This window comes from Moschus berezovskii, chromosome 13 (genome assembly GCF_049115385.1).
Source record: "Moschus berezovskii isolate FMDL1 chromosome 13, NW_MosBer_1.0, whole genome shotgun sequence".
Lineage (NCBI taxonomy): Eukaryota > Metazoa > Chordata > Mammalia > Artiodactyla > Moschidae > Moschus > Moschus berezovskii.
In genome coordinates this window covers 71,564,731-71,584,468 of record NC_142472.1, presented here as the reverse complement: position 1 = coordinate 71,584,468, position 19,738 = coordinate 71,564,731, and the positions used below count along the sequence as shown (strand labels likewise).

At 45.3% G+C, this 19,738-nt stretch overlaps 1 protein-coding gene across 6 annotated transcripts in view; it reads left to right on the top strand.

The window, feature by feature from the left end:
• SLC25A30 (solute carrier family 25 member 30) overlaps window positions 1-19,738 on the top strand; it is a 69,670-nt gene that overhangs the window by 22,297 nt on the left and 27,635 nt on the right. For 2 of the 6 annotated variants that reach the window (XM_055426062.2, XM_055426061.2), the window contains exons 2-3: window positions 15,591-15,705; window positions 17,551-17,698. In XM_055426062.2, the coding sequence (XP_055282037.2) occupies window positions 15,591-15,705; window positions 17,551-17,698 (263 nt within the window). Of the gene's footprint in view, window positions 1-10,338; window positions 10,465-10,891; window positions 11,025-15,590; window positions 15,706-15,886; window positions 16,304-16,406; window positions 16,618-17,550; window positions 17,699-19,738 lie in introns of those variants that run through there. The other 4 variants (XM_055426065.2, XM_055426063.2, XM_055426064.2 and 1 more) reach the window with 4 other exon arrangements.

Here is a 19,738-nt window from a genome sequence, read left to right as displayed (position 1 = left end):
TGAGAGCAAAGGAAAAATCAAGGATGACGTCTGGGTTTTCGGACAGATCTTGAATAGACAATGGTGATGTTTACTAAGAGAAAGACTAAAGAAGGGACAGGCTTCAGGGACAAAATTAAGAGAGCTCTTTGATTTTGTGATGGTTGACCATCTGTGTCAACTTGACTAGTTTCCTTGGGGTGCTAGATATTTGATTATTTATTGTGCTAGGTGTGTCTGTGAGGGTGTTTCTGGACACAGCTAACATTTGACGCAGTTGACTGAGTGAAGGGAATTGCCCTCCCCAATATAGGTGGGTTTCACCTAATCAGCTGAAGATTTGAAAAGAACAAAAAGCCTGAGTGAGAGAGAACTCTTTCTGCTTAACTGCTGTGTTTCCTTTTCCTGTCTTTGAGCTCAGACTGAAACATCAGCCCTTCTTGGATCTAGAGCTTGTTAACTGCAGATCTTGGGACTTCTTAGTCTTCGTTAACTGTGTGAGCCAATTCCTTATAACAGATTTCTTTAGCTATTGATATATCTGTTTCTGTATTTCTACCTCCTGCTGGTTCTCTTTGGCGAACACTAATACAGATTTGATAGGCTTGAGGTGGCTATTTCCATCTAAGAGAAGGTATCCCATCGGTAGTTAGATACACGAGTCTGGAGTGGCAAACAGAGCAGGGCTAGAAATACAAACCTGGGATCATTGGTGGTATTTGGAGCCTCTGGTCAAGATGAGATCATTAGAGAGAGAGTTTGGTATGAGAAGAAAAGAGGCTCAGGATAGAACCCAGATGCACTCTCATCTTAAGAGAGCTGGCAGAGAGAAGGAGCCAGTGAAGGAGATAGGGAATGGTTGGCCAATGATGATGGATGAACCCTAGGAGTAGATTTCTTTCTTTCATTCAAAAGATTTTTTAATTTTTAAAATCAAAGTTGTACACTGTCATGGTTTTTAAAGTCAAGTTGTTTTACAAGAGTTGCCATGAAAAATAATAGTGAGCAGCCCCATCCTGCCCCCATTACTGACCCCTCATTCCCAGAAGCAACCACTTTCAACTCTTTCAACTGTTTCTTCTGGCATTTACTGCCTTCATTTCTCACAAGCTGGTTTATCTGCCATTTCTTAATTTTTCTGCTTGGATGTGTATAGACTTCCTTCTTCTGAAGAGTTACTCTCTGCGCCCACCCACAGCCACCCTCACACCCATGCACACACAGGCGCTCACAGAGACACACGGGGTTCTTCACTATCCTCTAATTATATCGCCTGTTTTGGTCAAACCAATATGTAGTGTTTTCATTATTCTGACTTGTAAATGTTATTCATAGCTGAGCCATGTAGTATACTATGATTCAGTTCAGTTCAGTTCTCTCATTTGCAACCCCATGGACTGCAGCACACCAGGCCTCCATGTCCATTACCAACTCCTGGAGCTTGCTCAAACTTAATCCATTGAATCAGTGATGCCATCCAACCATCTCATCCTCTGTCGTCCCCTTCTCCTCCTGCCTTCAATCTTTCCCAGCATCAGGGTCTTTTCCAATGAGTCAGTTCTTCGCATCAGGTGGCCAAAGTACTAGAATTTCAGCTTCAGCATCAGTCCTTCCAATGAATATTCAGGACTGATTTCCCATGATTATGTTTCGTTTTTTTAATATGACCTCGGGTTTTCCCTGGGATTAGTAATTATCTACATTTAAGGTCGGACACGACTGAGCGACTTCACTTTCACTTTCACACGTTGGAGAAGGAAATGGCAACCCACTCCAGTGTTCTTGCCTGGAGAATCCCAGGGACGGGGGAGCCTGGTGGGCTTCCGTCTATGGGGTCACACAGAGTCGGACACGACTGAAGTGACTTAGCAGCAGCAGCAGCAGCAAGGCCTTCCCTGGCAGTCTGGTGGTTAGGACCCTGCACTTTCACTGCCAGGGACAAGGGTTCAGTCCCTGGCTGGGGAATTAAGATCCCACAAACTGCCTGGCACACCTCCCCCCCGACCCCCACTTCCAAAAAAATAGAAAAGAAAATGTCTTCCTTTAAAAGGCTGGGGGCCTTCTGCCTATTTCTAATTCATCCCTAGACTCTGTTAGAAGTTGAGGCCTCCTGTCGCTGTCACGGGCGTCGGGTGGCATCAGCCTCGGTCCCCCTCTGCAACGGGTTTCCGGGGCGTCTGTGTCCTGCCCTCTCTAGGCTGGCTGCTGCTGTCCTGAGACTGACTTTCATGGTCATCCTAGGGGGTCCTTTCCCCACCTTCCTGTGTTAGAGCTCCTATTTCTTGGACCCCATATTTTCCTTTATTAAAAGTTTATTCCTTAGTTTTGAGGAAATATATCCTCTATTAACTTTTCTGAAGACACATACATGACAGGCCAGTTCTTTGAGACCTTTTGTGTCTGTAGCTCTAAAAGTTTTTTGGTTAGGTGTGATGTTACAGTTTGGCAATAATTTTCCCTCAAATTTAAGGCCTTGCTCCATTGTTTTCTAGTTTCCTTGCTTCTCTCTTTGTCTGTCTGTCTGTCTATTTCTCTCTCTCTCCACCTAATCAGTCCCTAAAAGTTGAAATGGAACACAAACAAATTGGGTTTGTTGGGGGACAGTGAGGAGGGATGAAGGTAGAGGAACTAAATTCCAAAAGGAAGCCTTAGACTTGAAGTCCCTGTTACAAATCGGACACAGCTGCTCCAGAAAAAGGAAACACATAGCTGGATTGTAGCTCCCAGCCCTTCAAGATAATCTTATCAATGTCCTAGTTCTTTTCCTTATGCCATTACTCAGTTGACCTGAGCTAGTGAACCTGCTATTAGTTGGGCACCTTAGTATAGGATTATATAACCCCAGGAAGGTTTAGGATTAAATATAGCAATGGTGAACTAAATCAAACCCATAGGACTAATATTTTTAGTACCAACCTTAAAGTGTAAGACAATCTGCATGTGTCTGTTATTTATGTGCAGTGTCCGTAATAAAAATAGAAGCTATACTCTAGACAATCTGACAGATTACCTCGTGATTTCAATTTGACATGTGTAATTAAATTTTATATTTATGATTTTAAAGTGACAGTGCGAGAGAATTTGCTTAAGTGTGTAATCTGCAGTGATTGTACTGAGAACCGTGGTATAGGTCTGTCCTCTGAGGTGGCAGGGGTCTTTTGAGGGTCTCATGATAGTTCCTTCTGCTGCCATCAGCAGTTATGGGCTGTGCTCCTCTCCCTTTACCAAATGAACCCCAACAGGCTAAGGGGACAATAGCCAAAGCACAGTGGAGAATTGTGAAGAATGAAATATTTAAACGCAAAAGTGCTAAAGGCTAGAGATCAGTCAGCACAGTTCTTCTGTGAAGGACCAGGTTAAAAATATTTAACTCTTTGCAGTCCAGGAGGCAAAACTGAGGCTATAGCTATGCAAAAGGTAACCACTAAAAAGTGTAACAACCATTATTAGCTCTAGGACTGTATAAAAACAGGCAGCTGTCTGGATTTGGCCTACAAACCATACTTTGGCAATTTCTGGGCATAAAAATTAAAAAGATAATAAAAAGGAAATAAACACAGAAAATAGCAAACAGGTAAATACCTGAGATTCCTGGTATAACTCACTGGAATTCATATGAGATTCCCTGTACTGGAAGTATTTTTTCTACTGAATACTGAAACACAAATAGGGAAGCTTTGATCACAGCCTGCAACTGATACCAACTTGAGGAAGGTGGGTGGACCATTTGGAAAAGGTTTTTAACTTTCAGCCAGATCCCAAATTATACAGACTCTTCAAATGTATGTATATTCACTACCTACCATTTCATGTGCTGTGGTGAGTACTAGAAATACAGCAGTGAGCAAGACCAGGTCCCTGCTAGAAGGAGCTTTACGCGCTGGTTGGGAGAACTGTCCTTGGGACAAGGACGTAAGTTACTGCTGCTGAAGTGCCGTAAAGGTTCTGATAGCAGGAGGGTGTGCATGGGGCATCTACTGTGTCTGGTGTTTAGGGATCAGGAGAGACTTCCTGGTGGAGATGATGTCCAGAACTGAAGCCTGGAGGATGAGAACGAAGGAGCAAGAGAAAGAACTTGGCAGGTGCAACTTAGCAATGTGCAAGTTTCCAGAGGTGTAGGGAGCAATAGCACATTCAGGGAGCCGCAGCTAATTCATACAAACACTTGGAGACTTACACAGAAGATGGGCTTTCCAAAGAGGACCTGTGATCCAGTGGTGATCTAGTGGTTAAAACTCTGTGCTTCCAATACAGTGGGTGCAGTTCAATTGCTGGTTGGGGAACTAAGATCCCACCTGCCACCCTGTATGACCACCCTCCACCCCTCAAAAAAAGAGCACCTGTAACCAAGAAAAACATAAGCCAAAAGCCACATTTCCATGGAATAGAATTTCTCAAACCTCAGCACTATTGCCATTTTTGATAATTCTTTGTTGTGGGAGGCCTTTTCTGGGCATTGTAGGGTGTTTAGCAGCATGGCTGGCCCCTACCCCATAGATGCCTGTAGTATCACTCAGTTGTGACAATCAAAAAACATCTCCAGACATTGCCTGTCTCCTAGGGGACAGATCTTCTGGTTAATAACTACTGCTGTGAGATATAAGGATAAAGAATTTTACCAGCTCATTCCAAGCATACCAGTTGGGAACACTGCCCAGCTGTTGTTGTTAGGAGTAGCTATGGCTCATTACTGCTCCACTTTGCCAGGGGGCAAGGTGACCAGATGTCTCTGATACAACCTCTTCCTCCTCCTCCTCCCACCACCAATCACTGAAGTCCACCCTGAAAGTGGTTTGATTCCGGCCTTTCATTCTGCATGGCAGCAAGCATCTAAAAAACCCAAAGAGACTCCTTCCCGACAAGATGGAGGGCCACATGACAATGTATCGATATCGTTCCTGTAGTTTAAGGTGGTTTCACACACATTTATTAAATTCTAGCTGATTCCAAAGCATTTGTTCTTCCTTGTTACTACAGCAGTACAAGTGAGACTGCCAAGGTGATGAAGAAAACCAAGATGTGCGTGAGGAATGATCCTTGCTGCCCAGCTCTTCGTGGAGTCTGGCATAGCCCAAGTTACAGACTTGTGCTGGCTTGTTGAGGACCATACTCTTCTCAACAACGGCCAATAAAGGGCCTGAATGGAAGTACAGCAAAAAGTCCAGCTACTTAAGATGGACAGGCTTTAGAATGCAGGGTGAAGAATGCAGATGAAGAAGGGAGGACGGGGAACAGGATTCCTGTGACTGGAAGCTCTAAGGACCACAAGGGAAAGGGCTTCTCTGTTAGGCTAAGAGGTTGTCCTTGATCCTGAAGACACTGGGAAACCAAGGAAGAATTTTAAGCTCACAAGTGACAGAGCCAGATGAATGTATTTATTTCTTTCTATTTTTAAAGATTTATTGGTTTCTGGCTGTGCTGAGTCTTCATTGCTGCAAGAGGACTTTCTCGAATTGTGGCGAGCGGGGGCCACTCTTTGGGGCGCGGTCGGGCTTCTCACTGCGGTGGCTTCTCTTGTGATGGAGCACCAGATAGGCACGCGGGCTTCAGCAGTTGTGTCTCAAGGGCTTAGTTGCTCTGTAGCATGTGGGATCTTCCCAGACCCGGGGTCGAACTCGTGTCCCCTGCATCAGCAGGCGGATTCTCAACCACTTGACCACTAGGGAAGCCCTGCCAGATGAATTTAGAAGATGTTTCTACATCATTTACATTTTACAGAGTACATTTTTGCACGTCACTTCATTTAACATTCTGTAAGGTAGGTGTTGTTTGTATTTGGCAGCTGAGGACTCAGAGAAGTTAATTAATCAAGGTCAGAGAGCTAAAACAGTTGTGGCCAGGACTGAATAGAATTCAGGTCTCCATTTCCACATTGCCATCTCATATTTTGACTGTAGTCAGATAAAACACACACACAAAGGGCCGTTATAGGGCAAATGTGAAAGCAAATAGGTGAAAAATTAGTTGTGTTTAGCAGGGACTGGCACTGAGTAGTTAGTAGATTTGTTTCTAGACTTACCGTTTCATTTGTTATTCTTGTTTTTTTCTAAACTGGTTTTGATGATGTCACCATGTTAGTATTCCCTAGAGCAGTAATTTCCAACACGTGGATCAAGACCCTTGGGGGAACCCAGGGTTATTCAGAGGGTCCTCAATTCAATGCGAATTTTCTTGATAGATGCTGAAAATACTACCATTCATTTTATAGGGATTCCAGTATTTTTAAAAATTTAGTTTATATTACAAAAGAATCTTTATACTTGAGAGGGATCTTCATGCTAAATATAAATGATATTATGTGTGTATTACTAAAGATGATGTGCATATTAGCAGAGGTTGGTGGAGCACAGGGAAATAGTGGAGTTTGGCTATCTGAAGAATCTATAGGAAAGGGTGTGTCACACAGTCATGAGACTGGAAAGGATTTGGTGAGATGACAGTGGAGGTAGAAGTCATGTTCTTTTTTCCCTGCTTTAGAAAGAACAGTATCCCAGTGACTGTTCCCACAGGCTGGGGATTACCTTTGTTTTTTTTGGGGCAGGAATCACGTGATACCTCAAACAGGTGCAAACTCTATTGACATCAAAAGAGCAAGGGGACAAAACTTCAGGGTCTCACTTAGAACTCAAGTTGGCATGTGGAAGTAGGGTTGTTGAAGCCCAGCCTAGGGCTTGAGCTAGAGAAATAGGAAAAGGGTTGGGAGAGAGGGGGTTCTGGCAAAGACCAGTAACCTCCTGCAGCCTCAATTTCCTCATCTATAACATAGACATAATATCTTTCAGCATGAATGAACCATTGAATATAAAGATTCCTGGAAGAGGGCTTTGCAGCAATAAATGCAGGTTTTTAAAATTAATTAGTTAATTTGCATCTGGTCTTAGCTGTTGAGCTGTGCAGAATCTTCTGTTGCAGCACAGGGAATCTCTAGACACGGTGTGAGGGCCCTCAGTAGTTGTGGTACATGGACTCGACTGCCCTGAGGCGTGTGGAATCTTCCCTGACCAGGGATTGAACCTGTGTCCCCTGCGTTGCAAGGAGGATTCTTAACCACTGGACCATCAGGGAATTCCCAAGTGCAGGTTTTATACACAGGCATGTGCCTTTGGGGGCTTCCCTGAGGGCTTAAGTGTAAAGAATCCACCTGCCAATGCAGGAAACACAGGTTTGATCCCTGGGTCGGGAAGATCCTCTGGAGAAGGACATGGCAACCCACTCCAGTATTCTTGACAGGGAAATCCCATGTTGAGAAGCCTGGTGGGCTACAGATCACAGGGTTGCAAAAGAGTCGGGCACGACTTAACGATTAAACAACACAATACAGTGGCTGGTGTCTGAGCAGAAGGAAATTTGGACACAGACATACACACACATAAAAAAAATGCGAGGTGAAGACAGAGGCAGAAACTGAAGTTATGTAGTTACAAGCCAAGAATACGAAGGATAGCCGGTAAGTACTAGAAACCTGAAGAGAGGCAAGAAAGGATTCTTTCCATACTTCTGTCTTTCCATAGAAAAAGCCTCAGGAGAATGTGGTCCAGCTGACACTTTGATTTTGAACTTCTATTCTTCAGAACTGTGAGAGAGTAAACCCCTGTGTTTTCTTTAAAACTATATCGTTTGTGGTAATTTATTAAGGCAGCCCCAAGAAACGAACTCACTGGCTGACAGCCAGTGGGGACCAGAGATATGCCAGCAGCCCTGTGAGGGAGCTGGAAAGAGCATATTCCTACAGTTGGTTGAGTTTGTGGGGAGAGCTTCCCTCAGTCCAGTCTTGAGAGGATTGCAGTCCAGAGTGCCATAGTAAATACATTCTTGTGAGAAACCTGGAGCCAGAACTACCTATCTAAGCCCTTCTTGGATTTCTGATGCACAGAAACTGTGAAGTAATATATGTTTGTTGTTAAAGCTGCAGAAGATAACCCTGCAGCAACAGATAACAAACGAATGTATATTCTTAATTTCGGGGGGGAGTGGGAGAATAAACTGGAAACTAATGACAGTGGTTAGTGATAGGCGGTAAGCGGGGACGGAGTACAGGGGACAGGAAGGGAGAGCTCCTCCTCCGAAAACCTTTGGAAGATTTGATTTTGAACCAAGTGAACGCTTTATACGTTCAAAAATTAAAGCTAGATAAGAAAGATGAAAAAAGCAAACTAAAATTATGCAAATAAAAATAACAGACCTAATACTACATCACAGTGTGTCACACGGATAACACAACCATACTGCAAAGCAGATGAATTCAGGTAACTTTTGATCACCGTCTTCTCGCTGCACACCTTTGGGAAGAGATGTATTTACAAAGATAAAAAAAGTGCAAAGAAATCTTAAACTTAGGTTTGCTACTGGTGTTAGTATCGAAGTCACAGCTCTTTTGTCTATATTGTAGGATAGAATAAACCAGTAAATACATTGATGCTGATGAGAACCAGAGTGTTCTTGCATTTTTGCCTTTCCCCACCATGTTTGCTGTTTTGACATCATATTTTACATCTTTTTCTTAGTAACCAGGGTTTTCACTGTGGGAGAAGAAAAATATAAAATGGAAAGAGGAAGGCTAGAATGAACCTCGAGATGCTGACTTTTTAATTGGAGGTATCAATATGAACTCATGATTTTAAAATATATCTGGGTAAAGAGTATACTGCTTAGTGTTTTATAGCTCTATGAATGTATATACACTTGGTCCACTGAAAGGGCCTAGAAGAAATAACATCCCAATAGCAATGAGTACCCTGGACACTAAGATCTAATTTTCCAAGTACCATTTCCTACTAAAAGGAACTAAGGTTTTTCTGCTCAGGCAGAGAAAAGGCAAGGAGAGCTAGGAGGTCCTATGTCAGAAAGCAAGATAGTGTTCAAAGATTGATCGATAGGATGGGGACTTCCCTGGTTTCCAGGGACTAAGACTTGGCTGATCCCAATCAGGGGGTCTGGGTTCTATCCCTGGTCAGGGAACTAGATCCCACAGACTGCAGCTGAGACCTAGCACAGTCAAATAAATAAATAAATAAATAAAAAGATAACAGGATATATGTAAGGAAAGCACGGGAAGGGATACGGTGGGAAGCACAAAAGGATACGGTGTCTCTGGATGGAAATAGACAGCATCACCTCTGACTTCTCTTACTAAAAAGTCTGACTTGCATCTAATCATAAACAATTCAGTAACCCCATACTCACAGCTCACAAAAGGGAAATTCAAACACCAAAAATATTTGTAGTTGGTTATAATAACTGGATTAAATTGAATTTTAAAGAATGCCAGAGTTCATGCTGTAATTCAGAAGAAGAGGGGACTTGTGAAGGGGAAGAGAAGGAGGAGAAACAAAATACGGGTATCATCTGTTGCAGAGGGACAGGGGAATCTTTGTGGAGGACTGCCAGACCACTCTTGATCAAGTGATCAGGCTTGACATGGACACAGAAGGATATGGTATATCTGGATGGAAATAGCATCACCTCTGACTTCTCTTACTAAAAAGTTTGACTTGCATCTAATCATAAACAATTCAATAACCCCATACTCACAGTCTGCTGTTGGCCTGGACTTTTCAAATATGTCAAAGTAATAAAAGATTTTTTTCAGAGTACTGGAATTCCCTGGTTGCCTAGTGGTTAGGACTGGGTGTTTTCACTGTCAGCCTGCCAGGTTTGGATCCAGGGTTGGAATAACAAAGATCCTGCAAACCAGCTTAAAAAAAAAAAAGTGAGAGTACTAGTACTAGGGTAATCCTGGGTACATCTTGAACTGAAAAATTAAAAAATATGTGTGTGTGTGTTTCTCACCTTTAGGGACAACAAAAGAAATTTAAATATGGACAGTATATTGGGTTTGACTGAAACGGTATTAAATTTCTTGCTTGTCCTAATGGTGAAGTATTTAGGGGGTGAAGCAGTGTTGTTTGCAACATTCCAATAATTCAGGGTAAAAAAAAAACAACCCTATACAGTGAAAGAGAACGCAAATATTGTGAAATGGTAGCATTAAATTTAGTGCAGAGTCTACTGTACAAGCCTTCAGTTGGTTTATAAATTTTCACATTAAAAAGCCGGGTTTTAAATAAAAAGGGAGCAAGTTTACTTCTCATTGCAGAGGGCTCGTCCATGGCTCTTAAGTTTCTGTTTCACTGCGGCGTCGATCTCGAGACCGTAGGAGGCGTCACCCCGACCAGGGCAGCTCCCACCCCCGCCAGAAACGAGGCCTGGGGTCCAGCCGGTCTACAGCCTGGTTGCCCCCTGCTGCCTGGGACGCGGTCTGGGCGTGGCCTGTGCCGGGAGCGGCCAATAGGGGCCGAGCCTGCTGCCTGGGGCTCCGGCTTGGGCGTGGCCTGCGCCGGAAGCGGCCAATAGGAGCCGAGCCGGCGGGCGGGGTCGCGCAGGCCCCTGGGCCGCCCCCGCCTCTCTGCTGCCTCTTTTCCAGCTCCCGCGCGGCCGCTGGTTACGTCTGCTGCAGACCCCGGGACTGAGGGCCGCCGCCGCCGGGTAAGTGCCTGGCCTTCCGGCCGCGGCAGCGCAGGTCGCCCCTCCTCCGGCCCGCCCCCGCATTGCCCCGCGGCGTCCAGAACCACCGGCGCCGGACTCCCGGGTCCCTACGCGGCGGCGCTGCCTGGTCGGCCGCGGCCAGGGGGCTGGGGATCGGGGCCGGGTCCCGGAGAGCCCCGGCGCGGGTGGGGCCTTCGCGGGGCGGCCTCTGCTCTCCGGCTCGCGTGCTGGGCCTGGCTTGGTGGGGCGCGAGGTTCCGGGGTGCGCCCCGCTCCTGGTGCTGCCGCTGCCTGCGATCGGGCGGATGCTGCAGGAGGGCCGGTTCCTGGCTCTCATCACTCGGCGGCGTGGGGGGTGATTTCTCTCCCAGCGTCACCGAGATCAGGTGTGACGCCCGTCTTGCATCCCGGCGTGTGCGCCCTTGCAGCCGCGGTGCGTTTCACCTGCTTCTGCTTCGCTCACACCTGCGATTCATTCAAGAGCGTGCAACCTGGGCCGGGCGAGCTGCCTACTCTGGGAAAGGGCCCTCTCTTTTTTGAGTTGCTCCTGGAACACTTCAGGTTGGCTCACATTTTCATGTACTGGTGGAATTCATTTCCTCGGAAAGTTAATGTAGCTAAGGGTTTTAGCATAGTTCTAGGTGTGATTAATTTCGTGTACGGTGGTTGCAGTGACATTGTTCCTGGGGAAGAATTGCTAAACGTGTCCTAGCCCTGCGAGAGGCTAGCTTCGTGTTCCTCCTGTTGCGAGAAAAGTTGAAATGCGTAAATTTTGTTCTTGATTTTGCTGCTGCCAAGCTCTGTGACTCAGTTAATTCATATGAGATAAGATAGATTCCTAAGATTCTTAAAATCCCACGTTTCATGAGTCTGATGGACTTGTTTTTCATCCTATACCTTTAAAAAGAATGGGAAATAGGAAAAAACCGTGGAAGACAGCCCTGCGGGGAACAAAGATTTATGAGCGCACCGAAGTTTAGAGACTGGATTATGGTTTAAGGTTGGGAACTGAAAAGGGAGCATTCTAATACTTAAAGAACTTACCCAGAGTTAATTATGTAAGAGAAACTTGGAAAGCTTTCAGAAGTTCCGGCAGCAATTGCTGTTTTAATTACCTCTTTGCAGCTGTATAGATGCCATAAGGGGAAGATAAATGCTGAAGTTATAGAAAATGTATTAGGTTTTGTAACCTATCTTAAGTGTAGAGAGAATGCTTTGGAATTCTTGATTTATATAGACATTTCTGCTCAGGAAACACTTTTTTGTTTGTTTATTAATAGTTAAGAAATGTTTATATACCCCTCTCAGGAAAATCATACATTTATTTTGAATATTGATTTCCTACCCTCCTACTCCCCCACCCCCGCTTTTTACTGTATTCTTATTATTTGCGCCAGTGTTTTTTTAAACAGCCTTTGGAAAATAGTGTTCGGCTTTGTAGTACATAGAGGAAGATCAGCTTTCCCTCAGGGAGAGCTCAGTTTGAGTCCTCCATAGCTGTGTGACTTGGCAAAGTCACTTTGCCTCTCTGAGGCTGGCTGTCCTCAGTTGTGAAATGTGATGATGACACCTATTACATAAGGTCATGGAGAGTAACCAGAATCTTCTATGTGGAAAACAGAGCAGTGCCTGACATTAATACATGTCATGTATTAATAATGACAACCACTGTTATTACTGTGTTCAGAGCTCGGAGAAGTGGTCTCTGAGTTTTAGTTTAGTTAGAAGGCAGGGCCCGAAGAAGAGAGTAAAGTGGTAAGTGATCAACAGCCACTCCCCATGCAGGACGCTGGAATTTTTGCAAGTTGTAAGTCCCTCCCTGAATCTTAGGCTGAACTACTGCTCAAACACTAGTGATTGCTAAGGGACACGTCAGTCTCCCTGACTGTGTTGGCCTTCAGTCTTGGTACTTGAGTAGAGTTGGGATTTCGCCAAAAATTGAACTAGCAAGTTAAGGAATGTGTGTGAGAAAACCCCTCCAAAGAGAGCTCCAAAACAAAGAAATGGTTGCAATGCCAAACAGAGGTTTCAGCCCCAGATAACTGAAGCCCTGTTACATCTAGCCTTGGCCAGTATGCTTACTGGACCTATGGACTCCTATTCCAGTATTAACCAGAACTTCTTGTCTGGATGCTTGCCCAATTTCTGATGCTCTTGAGTTGTTATTTAAGCCGAGTTATTCTTTCTTTGATTTTGCAAACAATAACCTGGGAAGGCAAGGTAGTCTTTAACTGCTCAAGCATCTAGTCCTAGCTTTGGGAAAGGAAAAGAGAAGAGCCCCAAAGTTATTTTTACCCTACTTTTAGTTAACTTTTAAACATCTTATTAGTAGCTGAATAGAAAGTACTTTCATACAGTTTAACCAGGGATACCAGAGGGGCTCCGGTTTGTGGAAGATAAGGTATTGTGAGGGAACATCTGAATGGGAACTCATGGGTGTGTGATTCAAAACTGTGGGAGGCAACTCCACTGCAATGTGGCACCCTAGTTGAGTATTTGCATATGAGTATAACCCAGAACTTCTGGGTTTTAACATTATAACTAAAAAACCTAGTATTAAAGCCGACAGAAAAAAAAAGAGCCAACTGTCATAAAATTAAACTAGCAAAACAAAAGTATTGACAGAAACCAGAAGATTCAATGGGTGAGATGGTGTGAAGTCATATACAATAGTTTTTTAAAAGCATTTTTAATTAGAGATCAGGTAAAATCCATTTCCCATACATTTTTGCTGACGTTTTAGAGGATATAGTTTGTGGGTGTATTTTGTATGTATGCATTTCCACTACACTGTAGAAAAAAATCACTGCTAAATAAGATGAAGTGAAAGTTGCTCAGTCGTATCCGACTCTTTGCGACCCTAAGGACTGTATAGTCCATGAAATTCTCTAGGCCGGAATCCTGGAGTGGGTAGCCTTTCCCTTATCCAGGGGATCTTTCCAACCCAGGGATCGAACCCAGGACTCCCGCATTGCAGGCAGATTCTTTACCAGCTGAGCCACAAATCAAAAGAACTGTCTGTAGTGTCATCACTATCTGATCAACTACCTAAGTTATTTAAGCGATAAGTATTCCAAGGTGTTATTTGCCATCACTGTTTGGCTCATTGATGCTTGGGGATGCCCCTGAGGTCATCACTCAGTGGGTGGGGCCCTACTATCTGTACTTCTAACAAGCTCCTCAGACAGGTTGCTGCTGCTTCTGCTAAGTCGCTTCAGTCATGTCCGACTCTGTGCGACCCCATAGACGGCAGCCCACCAGGCTCCGCTGTCCCTGGGATTCTCCAGGCAAGAATACTGGAGTGGGTTGCCATTTCCTTCTCCAGTGCATGAAAGTGAAATGTGAAAGTGAAGTTGCTCAGTCACGTCCGACTCTTTGCGACCCCATGGACTGCAGCCCACCAGGCTCCTCCGTCCATGGGATTCTCCAGACAAGAGTACTGGAGTGGGGTGCCATTGCCTTCTCCGTCAGACAGGTTCAGGTCAGGTCAGTCGCTCAGTCGTGTCCGACTCTCCGCGACCCCATGAATCACAGCACACCAGGCCTCCCTGTCCATTACCAACTCCCGGAGTTCACCCAAACTCATGTCCACAGAGTCGGTCTTCTACTTTACCCATCAGTGGCCACTCTGAATTTAGCTAATGTCCATAAATGAGAATAGATATCAGTTTATCAGTCTGCCAGGGTCCCCTTTGAGTTCCTGTGTTTTCTCTTGGGTTAAGCAACCTGATTGACCATCTTGTGAACTGACATTAGTAGTGATTTGTGTTAGGGAAGTACAGACCTGGGAAAACTCCCCGGACCTACAAAGTAAAAACCTTGGGCATATTGCTTGCCAATGACTGTAGTAAGTTACTGGTGAAAAAGGTCATTCCAGTTTTTCCATATCTTACAAGAAACCCCAATGAACTTTTTGGTCAACTGAATGCAATGTTACTTTAACCTGACAAGAATTAAAGTTGATAGCATATGCACAGAAGTGGGGTAGTTTCCTTGTGTCTCCTTTTAATGGGCGGAAGCCTAGATTTGCCAGCTGAAATCCCATGAAGCTGCAGAACGTATAATGAACGTGGGGACCTGGCTGTGGCAGGTGCGTGTATGTATGTCACAGTCTGAGGGCGTGTAGCCTCAAAGGGTGGAAGGCAGCCTTCGTGAGTATCTTTTTTGCGTTAGTTTTAAAAAATATACTTAATTTCCACAATAGGCCTAAAAGTGGGCATTTTATTTTGCTTAGTGAATAAAGGTATGGGCTCTACCCCTGACTGGTTGTCTTGGATGTTTCAACTGTGAAGAGGATGGAGAACTGAAAAACCTAGAGGTTAACTGGAGCTTTATGAGTGAGGAAGGAAGTGATGAGGCCCTGGCCCCATCGTCGGCCTTGTGTCCTCCCCCCAGGCCTCCTCACAGCTAGTGACACAGTATGGGTAGGAGGAGAGAGGTAATGTTAATAAACTGGAAGTACACTGTGGCCGTTTTAGGTCAATAATTATCATTTTAGCTTGTGACACTCAGTGGGTTGCAACATTTCTCTACTTCTGTGAATCTGAAGGACTTCATTGCCTCCCAGGAGGGACTCACTACGACAGTGGCAAGCTAATAGCAAGTATTTATTGAGTGTTGTAGAACAGGTTGAAGATAACAAGGGCCGCCCAGAAAATCGCCTTCACTGTACCACACTGTACACATACACGTGTTTCAAGGTATTATTTTATTGGATTATTTATGGCCTCAGTGAAAATTAAGGCCACTTATGAAGTGAATTGGGGTTTAGGAGATATGGTGCTTTGCTTTATAAGGTGAGGATCACCTTGGGAATTGCGGGGGGTTTCCACGGTAGCGTCTGGTGGCACCCTCATCTGACTCTGACCCCATGGACTGAAGCCTGCCAGGCTCCTCTGCCCATGGGATTCTCCAGGCAGGAATACTGGAGGGGGTTTCTGTGACCTCCTCCAGGGGACCTTCCCGACCCAGGGGTTGAACCTGGGTCTCCTGCATTTCAGGCAGATTTTTTTTTTTTTTTTTACCATCTGAGCTACCAGGGAAGCCCATCTCCAAGTGAAACACAAGTTTAAAAAAGAAACTGCCTGTGTGAGAAATTCCACTGAAACGTCCTACTTTTGTGTCCAGGAAAAACCCTGTTGGAGGCTATGCTTCTGTGAACGACAGACAGCGGTGAGCATGTCGGCCCTGAACTGGAAGCCCTTCGTGTATGGAGGCCTGGCCTCCATCACAGCAGAGTGCGGTAAGTAAGGAGCCCAGAGCGGAGGCTGGCTGGCTGCCTGCTGCTTACCACGAGGCTTGGACTTCTGGTCACGATAATTGGATATTGAAAGAAAGATTTGTGGTGTGAATGTAGTTCAAACACAGAATGTGAGATTTTGTAACACTTTGTCTTAGAATTCAAAATTTCTTTTTTCTTTTAGGAATCTTTTAAGACAAAATAGGGACTTTATAGGTGGCCCATTGGTTGAGAATCCACCTTCCAATGCACGGGACATCAGTTTGATCCCTGGTCTGGGGTCTAAGATCCCATAGGCCATGGGGCAGCTAAGCTCGCTTGTCACAAGGAAAGATCCTGTGTGACGCAACTGTCATAAGACCCGACATAGCCAAATAAATAAATATTAAAAAAAGGTAAACAGTGACTCTGACTGCTTATTAGTAGTTTAGGGTTCAAAGTTCAGTGGGGAGAAGGTTGAACCTGTTGCCCTAACGGAAGCCTCGTGAATCACTGTTGGCTGACATCTGTCCCCGTTCTCCTTGTCCTTCCCTCTCTGTCCCTGTGAGCACATCTGACTGTAAAGAGGTTTAGGGAGCCCCACGATCTTCCCAAGCCAGAGGTGAGCGTCCGTCATCGCGTCCCCGTCACGCTCCTTGTCCATGTCCTGCTGCTCACTTCATCAGCTCCGTCTCCCGTCACATCCCGTTTGTTCCTTTGTTTAGTCCTCGAATCGTTCATTCAACACACGTTGGTGATGGGTGAGAATTCCCTGGCGGTCCAGTGGTTAGGACTTCCTACTTTCACCGCCTGCGGGACCCGGGTTGATTCCCTGGTCGGGGAACTAAGATTCCACAAGCCTCCTGCTGTGGCCCAAAGGAAAGCAAAACAAAATGAAACATGTTGACTGAGATGCTGCCGCGTGCCAGGTGCTAGGTGAGTCACTGCTGACCTGGGATAGAGGCTGCCCCTGAGTGACCGCAGGGGCTGGGCCGGTGGGCCGGGACACTGTAACCCTCACCCACCCACCCCTGCCTTAGGTTTCCTGTGGACTCACGGACACAGTGACTCATGGTTACTGTGTTCGGGTGTGTATGTTTGGATGGGCTCTCTCTCAGGTACTACATTAAACATTTTAGCCTATATTAAGAGTCACTTTTGGAGAAGGAAATGGCAACCCACTCCAGTATTCTTGCCTGGAGAATCCCATGGATGAAGGAGCCTGGCGGGCCATGGTCCATGGGGTCACAGAGGGTTGGACATGACTGAAGTGACTAAGCAGCAGCAGCAAGAGTCACTTTTAGGCTGTAACACACAGTAAAAAGCACCTTTAGAAAAGGCATTTATCTCCATTCATATTGAACACAATATTAGCCTTCACATGTGTGAAAAATAGTAACTTTTATTTTTATCGTTTTATTATAATTACTTTTTGGCCATGCTGCACAGCTCACGGGATCTTAGTTCCCCGACAAGGGACTGAACCTGGGACACAGCAGTGAAAGCACCGAGTCCTAACCACTGGACTGCCAGGGAATTCCCAGTAACTTAGATTTTAAAATGGATATCCTGTTTGTATAAAGCATTCCAAGTACCTACGTTAGACAGCAGTGCAGCGTGCAGCCTCTTCACATCCTATGTAGAAAAAGATGGGACAGAAATACAAATACATGGAAAAGAAAAGAGTTAGGTGTTTTAAAAAAATCTTTTGATTCTTAATTTTTTTTTTAAATAAGTAGAAGACTGCAAAGTATCAAATTCTTAATTCTCCTCCTTAGTCTGCGTGTTTCCTTAGTAATAAGTCACTGTTTATCCTTTAGTGGAATTTCCTTCTATTAAGTGAAACATTTCCTTCTGAAAAATTTTAAGGTACCTTTCCAATTGATTTAACCAAGACACGGCTCCAGATTCAAGGCCAGAAGAATGATGCAAACTTTAAAGAAATTCGGTATCGAGGAATGTTGCACGCATTAGTGAGGATAGGCAGAGAGGAAGGCCTGAAAGCGCTGTATTCGGGGTAAGTAGCCATTTCAAATGGACAGACTTCACACTGAGACTTCACAGAGAAAAAGTCCAAGTTCGGGGTGTATTTGAAAAGAGAAAGTAGCAATGGTTGATTTTTTTCATTTCAACTTTGTTTTCTACGTGTTTTGTATAGTGAATGTTGTGGTAAAACTTCTTACTATAGTCAAATACAGATAATGGTACAAAAATTACGTTTGCTTTGAGACATTCTGTAGTTCATTTTTTTCCTCTTCCCCTTGGTTATTACCGAGCTTTTTACTAGAATGAAAATGATGTCGTATTCTCCGTGTGCAAGAACTGCAATGAGCAGCTTTCCTTTAGCCCAGCGTTTGGTAAACGTGCTGTAGGCGCTGGATAGGAAAACGATGAAGATGGGACCCTGCTTCTATCAGAGGCCCTGCAGGAGATCATTCATTCAGATGATTCGAACGAAGGGTGATTTGATGAAAGGGGCTTCCCTGGTGGCTCAGTGGTAGTGGACCTGCCTACAATGAAGGAGATCTGGGTTTGGTCTCTGAGTCGGCAAGGTCTCCTGGAGAAGGGATTGGCTACCCGCTGCAGTATTCTTGCCTGGAGAATCCCATGGACAGAGGAGCCTGACGGGCTATAGTCCATGGGGTCACAAAGAGTTGGACATGACTGAGTGACTGACACTTTCACTTTAATAAAAGGGCTGCTTAAGGGTTAAGGGAACAATTGAAGGGTTACCTAGAAACTGGAAAAATGAGAAATTGTTACCCAGGCTAGGACCAAAGGAGCAAGGACAAAAGAACAGTGTTAGCAGAGCCTACCAGAGTTGAAACTTTGAAGGAGCCTGGAGGAGTGGTTGAGGGATGCTCTGCTAGTGCCCAGGGAGAGGAGGAAATACCTCTGCTTCTTCCTCTCCCTCCTCCCCTCCCTCCCACCTTCCACCTACTGAATCCTCCTGGAATCAGCTAGCAAGGGAGCCAGGTGGCAGTGTCCAGCAGCAGCTCCTGCCCTGAAGGAACTGTTTAGGGCAGAGCATCCACACAGTGTGTGACCTCAGCCACGGAGGTGGTGGGAAAGGAGGAGACGGGCTGATGTCTCTTCCGGTTCTGGCCAGTATGCAGACGGAGGTTCCGTTCCTTGGTCTAGGACCCAGAAGAGGAGAGCGGATCGTTTGGAAGTGGGGGTAATCAGCTCAGTGTGAACTCTTGCTCTGGTGGTAGGTGGAGGGCGTGTGAGTTGAGAAGCAGGTGGGAATGCATCCTAGAATCAGAGTTGGAAACATGAGTTTAGGAGTCAGAAGTCTTTGGGCAGTTGAAGCCACACAAGTCGATGAGCTCATCTGGTGAGTGTGTGGAGCCAGGAGGGAAGAGAGGAAGGACAGAACCCCCTGGCCCACCAGAGGACAGAGGTGGGCTGTGTAGAGAAAGAAGAGGGATGGGAAAGGGTGCAGTTAAGGTGGCTTCGGGAGGAGATGGTTGTAAGCAGGACCACGGGTGGACTGGAGCAAATACCACAAAGGCGAAGAGGCTCCTTAAGATGCTGATTGGAAACCTTCGTTTGATTCAGTAATTGAGATGTCCCCTGGGCCCATTTTGGTGGGGGGAGGGTTATTGATGGAGAGGTTGGAGGGAGGCCCAATTGCAGCCTCAGAAGGAATTGGTAAGTGTGGCAGGAGAGCCTGGGAGTGTGAATGCCACAGGGTGGTTCTGAGATTGGGGAGGGTCCCTGGAAGGAGAGGGAATAACTGGAATAGGGCCCCCTGGGAGGTGGGTGGCGAACTTCAGAGAAACCCTGGAGGATGCTGACAGAGGCCAGATTTCATCAGGGACTCTGTCCTGGGAAAGGAAAGCCCTCCACGATCAGGAAAACAGAACTTTGTGTTCATGTATTCGTGTACGTTTTCACTGAGGATAAATACAGTGCACTGAGCTGTCTCTTAGGGAGCTAATAACTTGCACATGTTTGACTGAACCCGCCTATGTTTTTGCTGGATTTTGAACTTTTAAGAAAAATCCATCTCAGTGTAGTTTGCGGAAGGCGGATAACATGATTGCACCCCTTG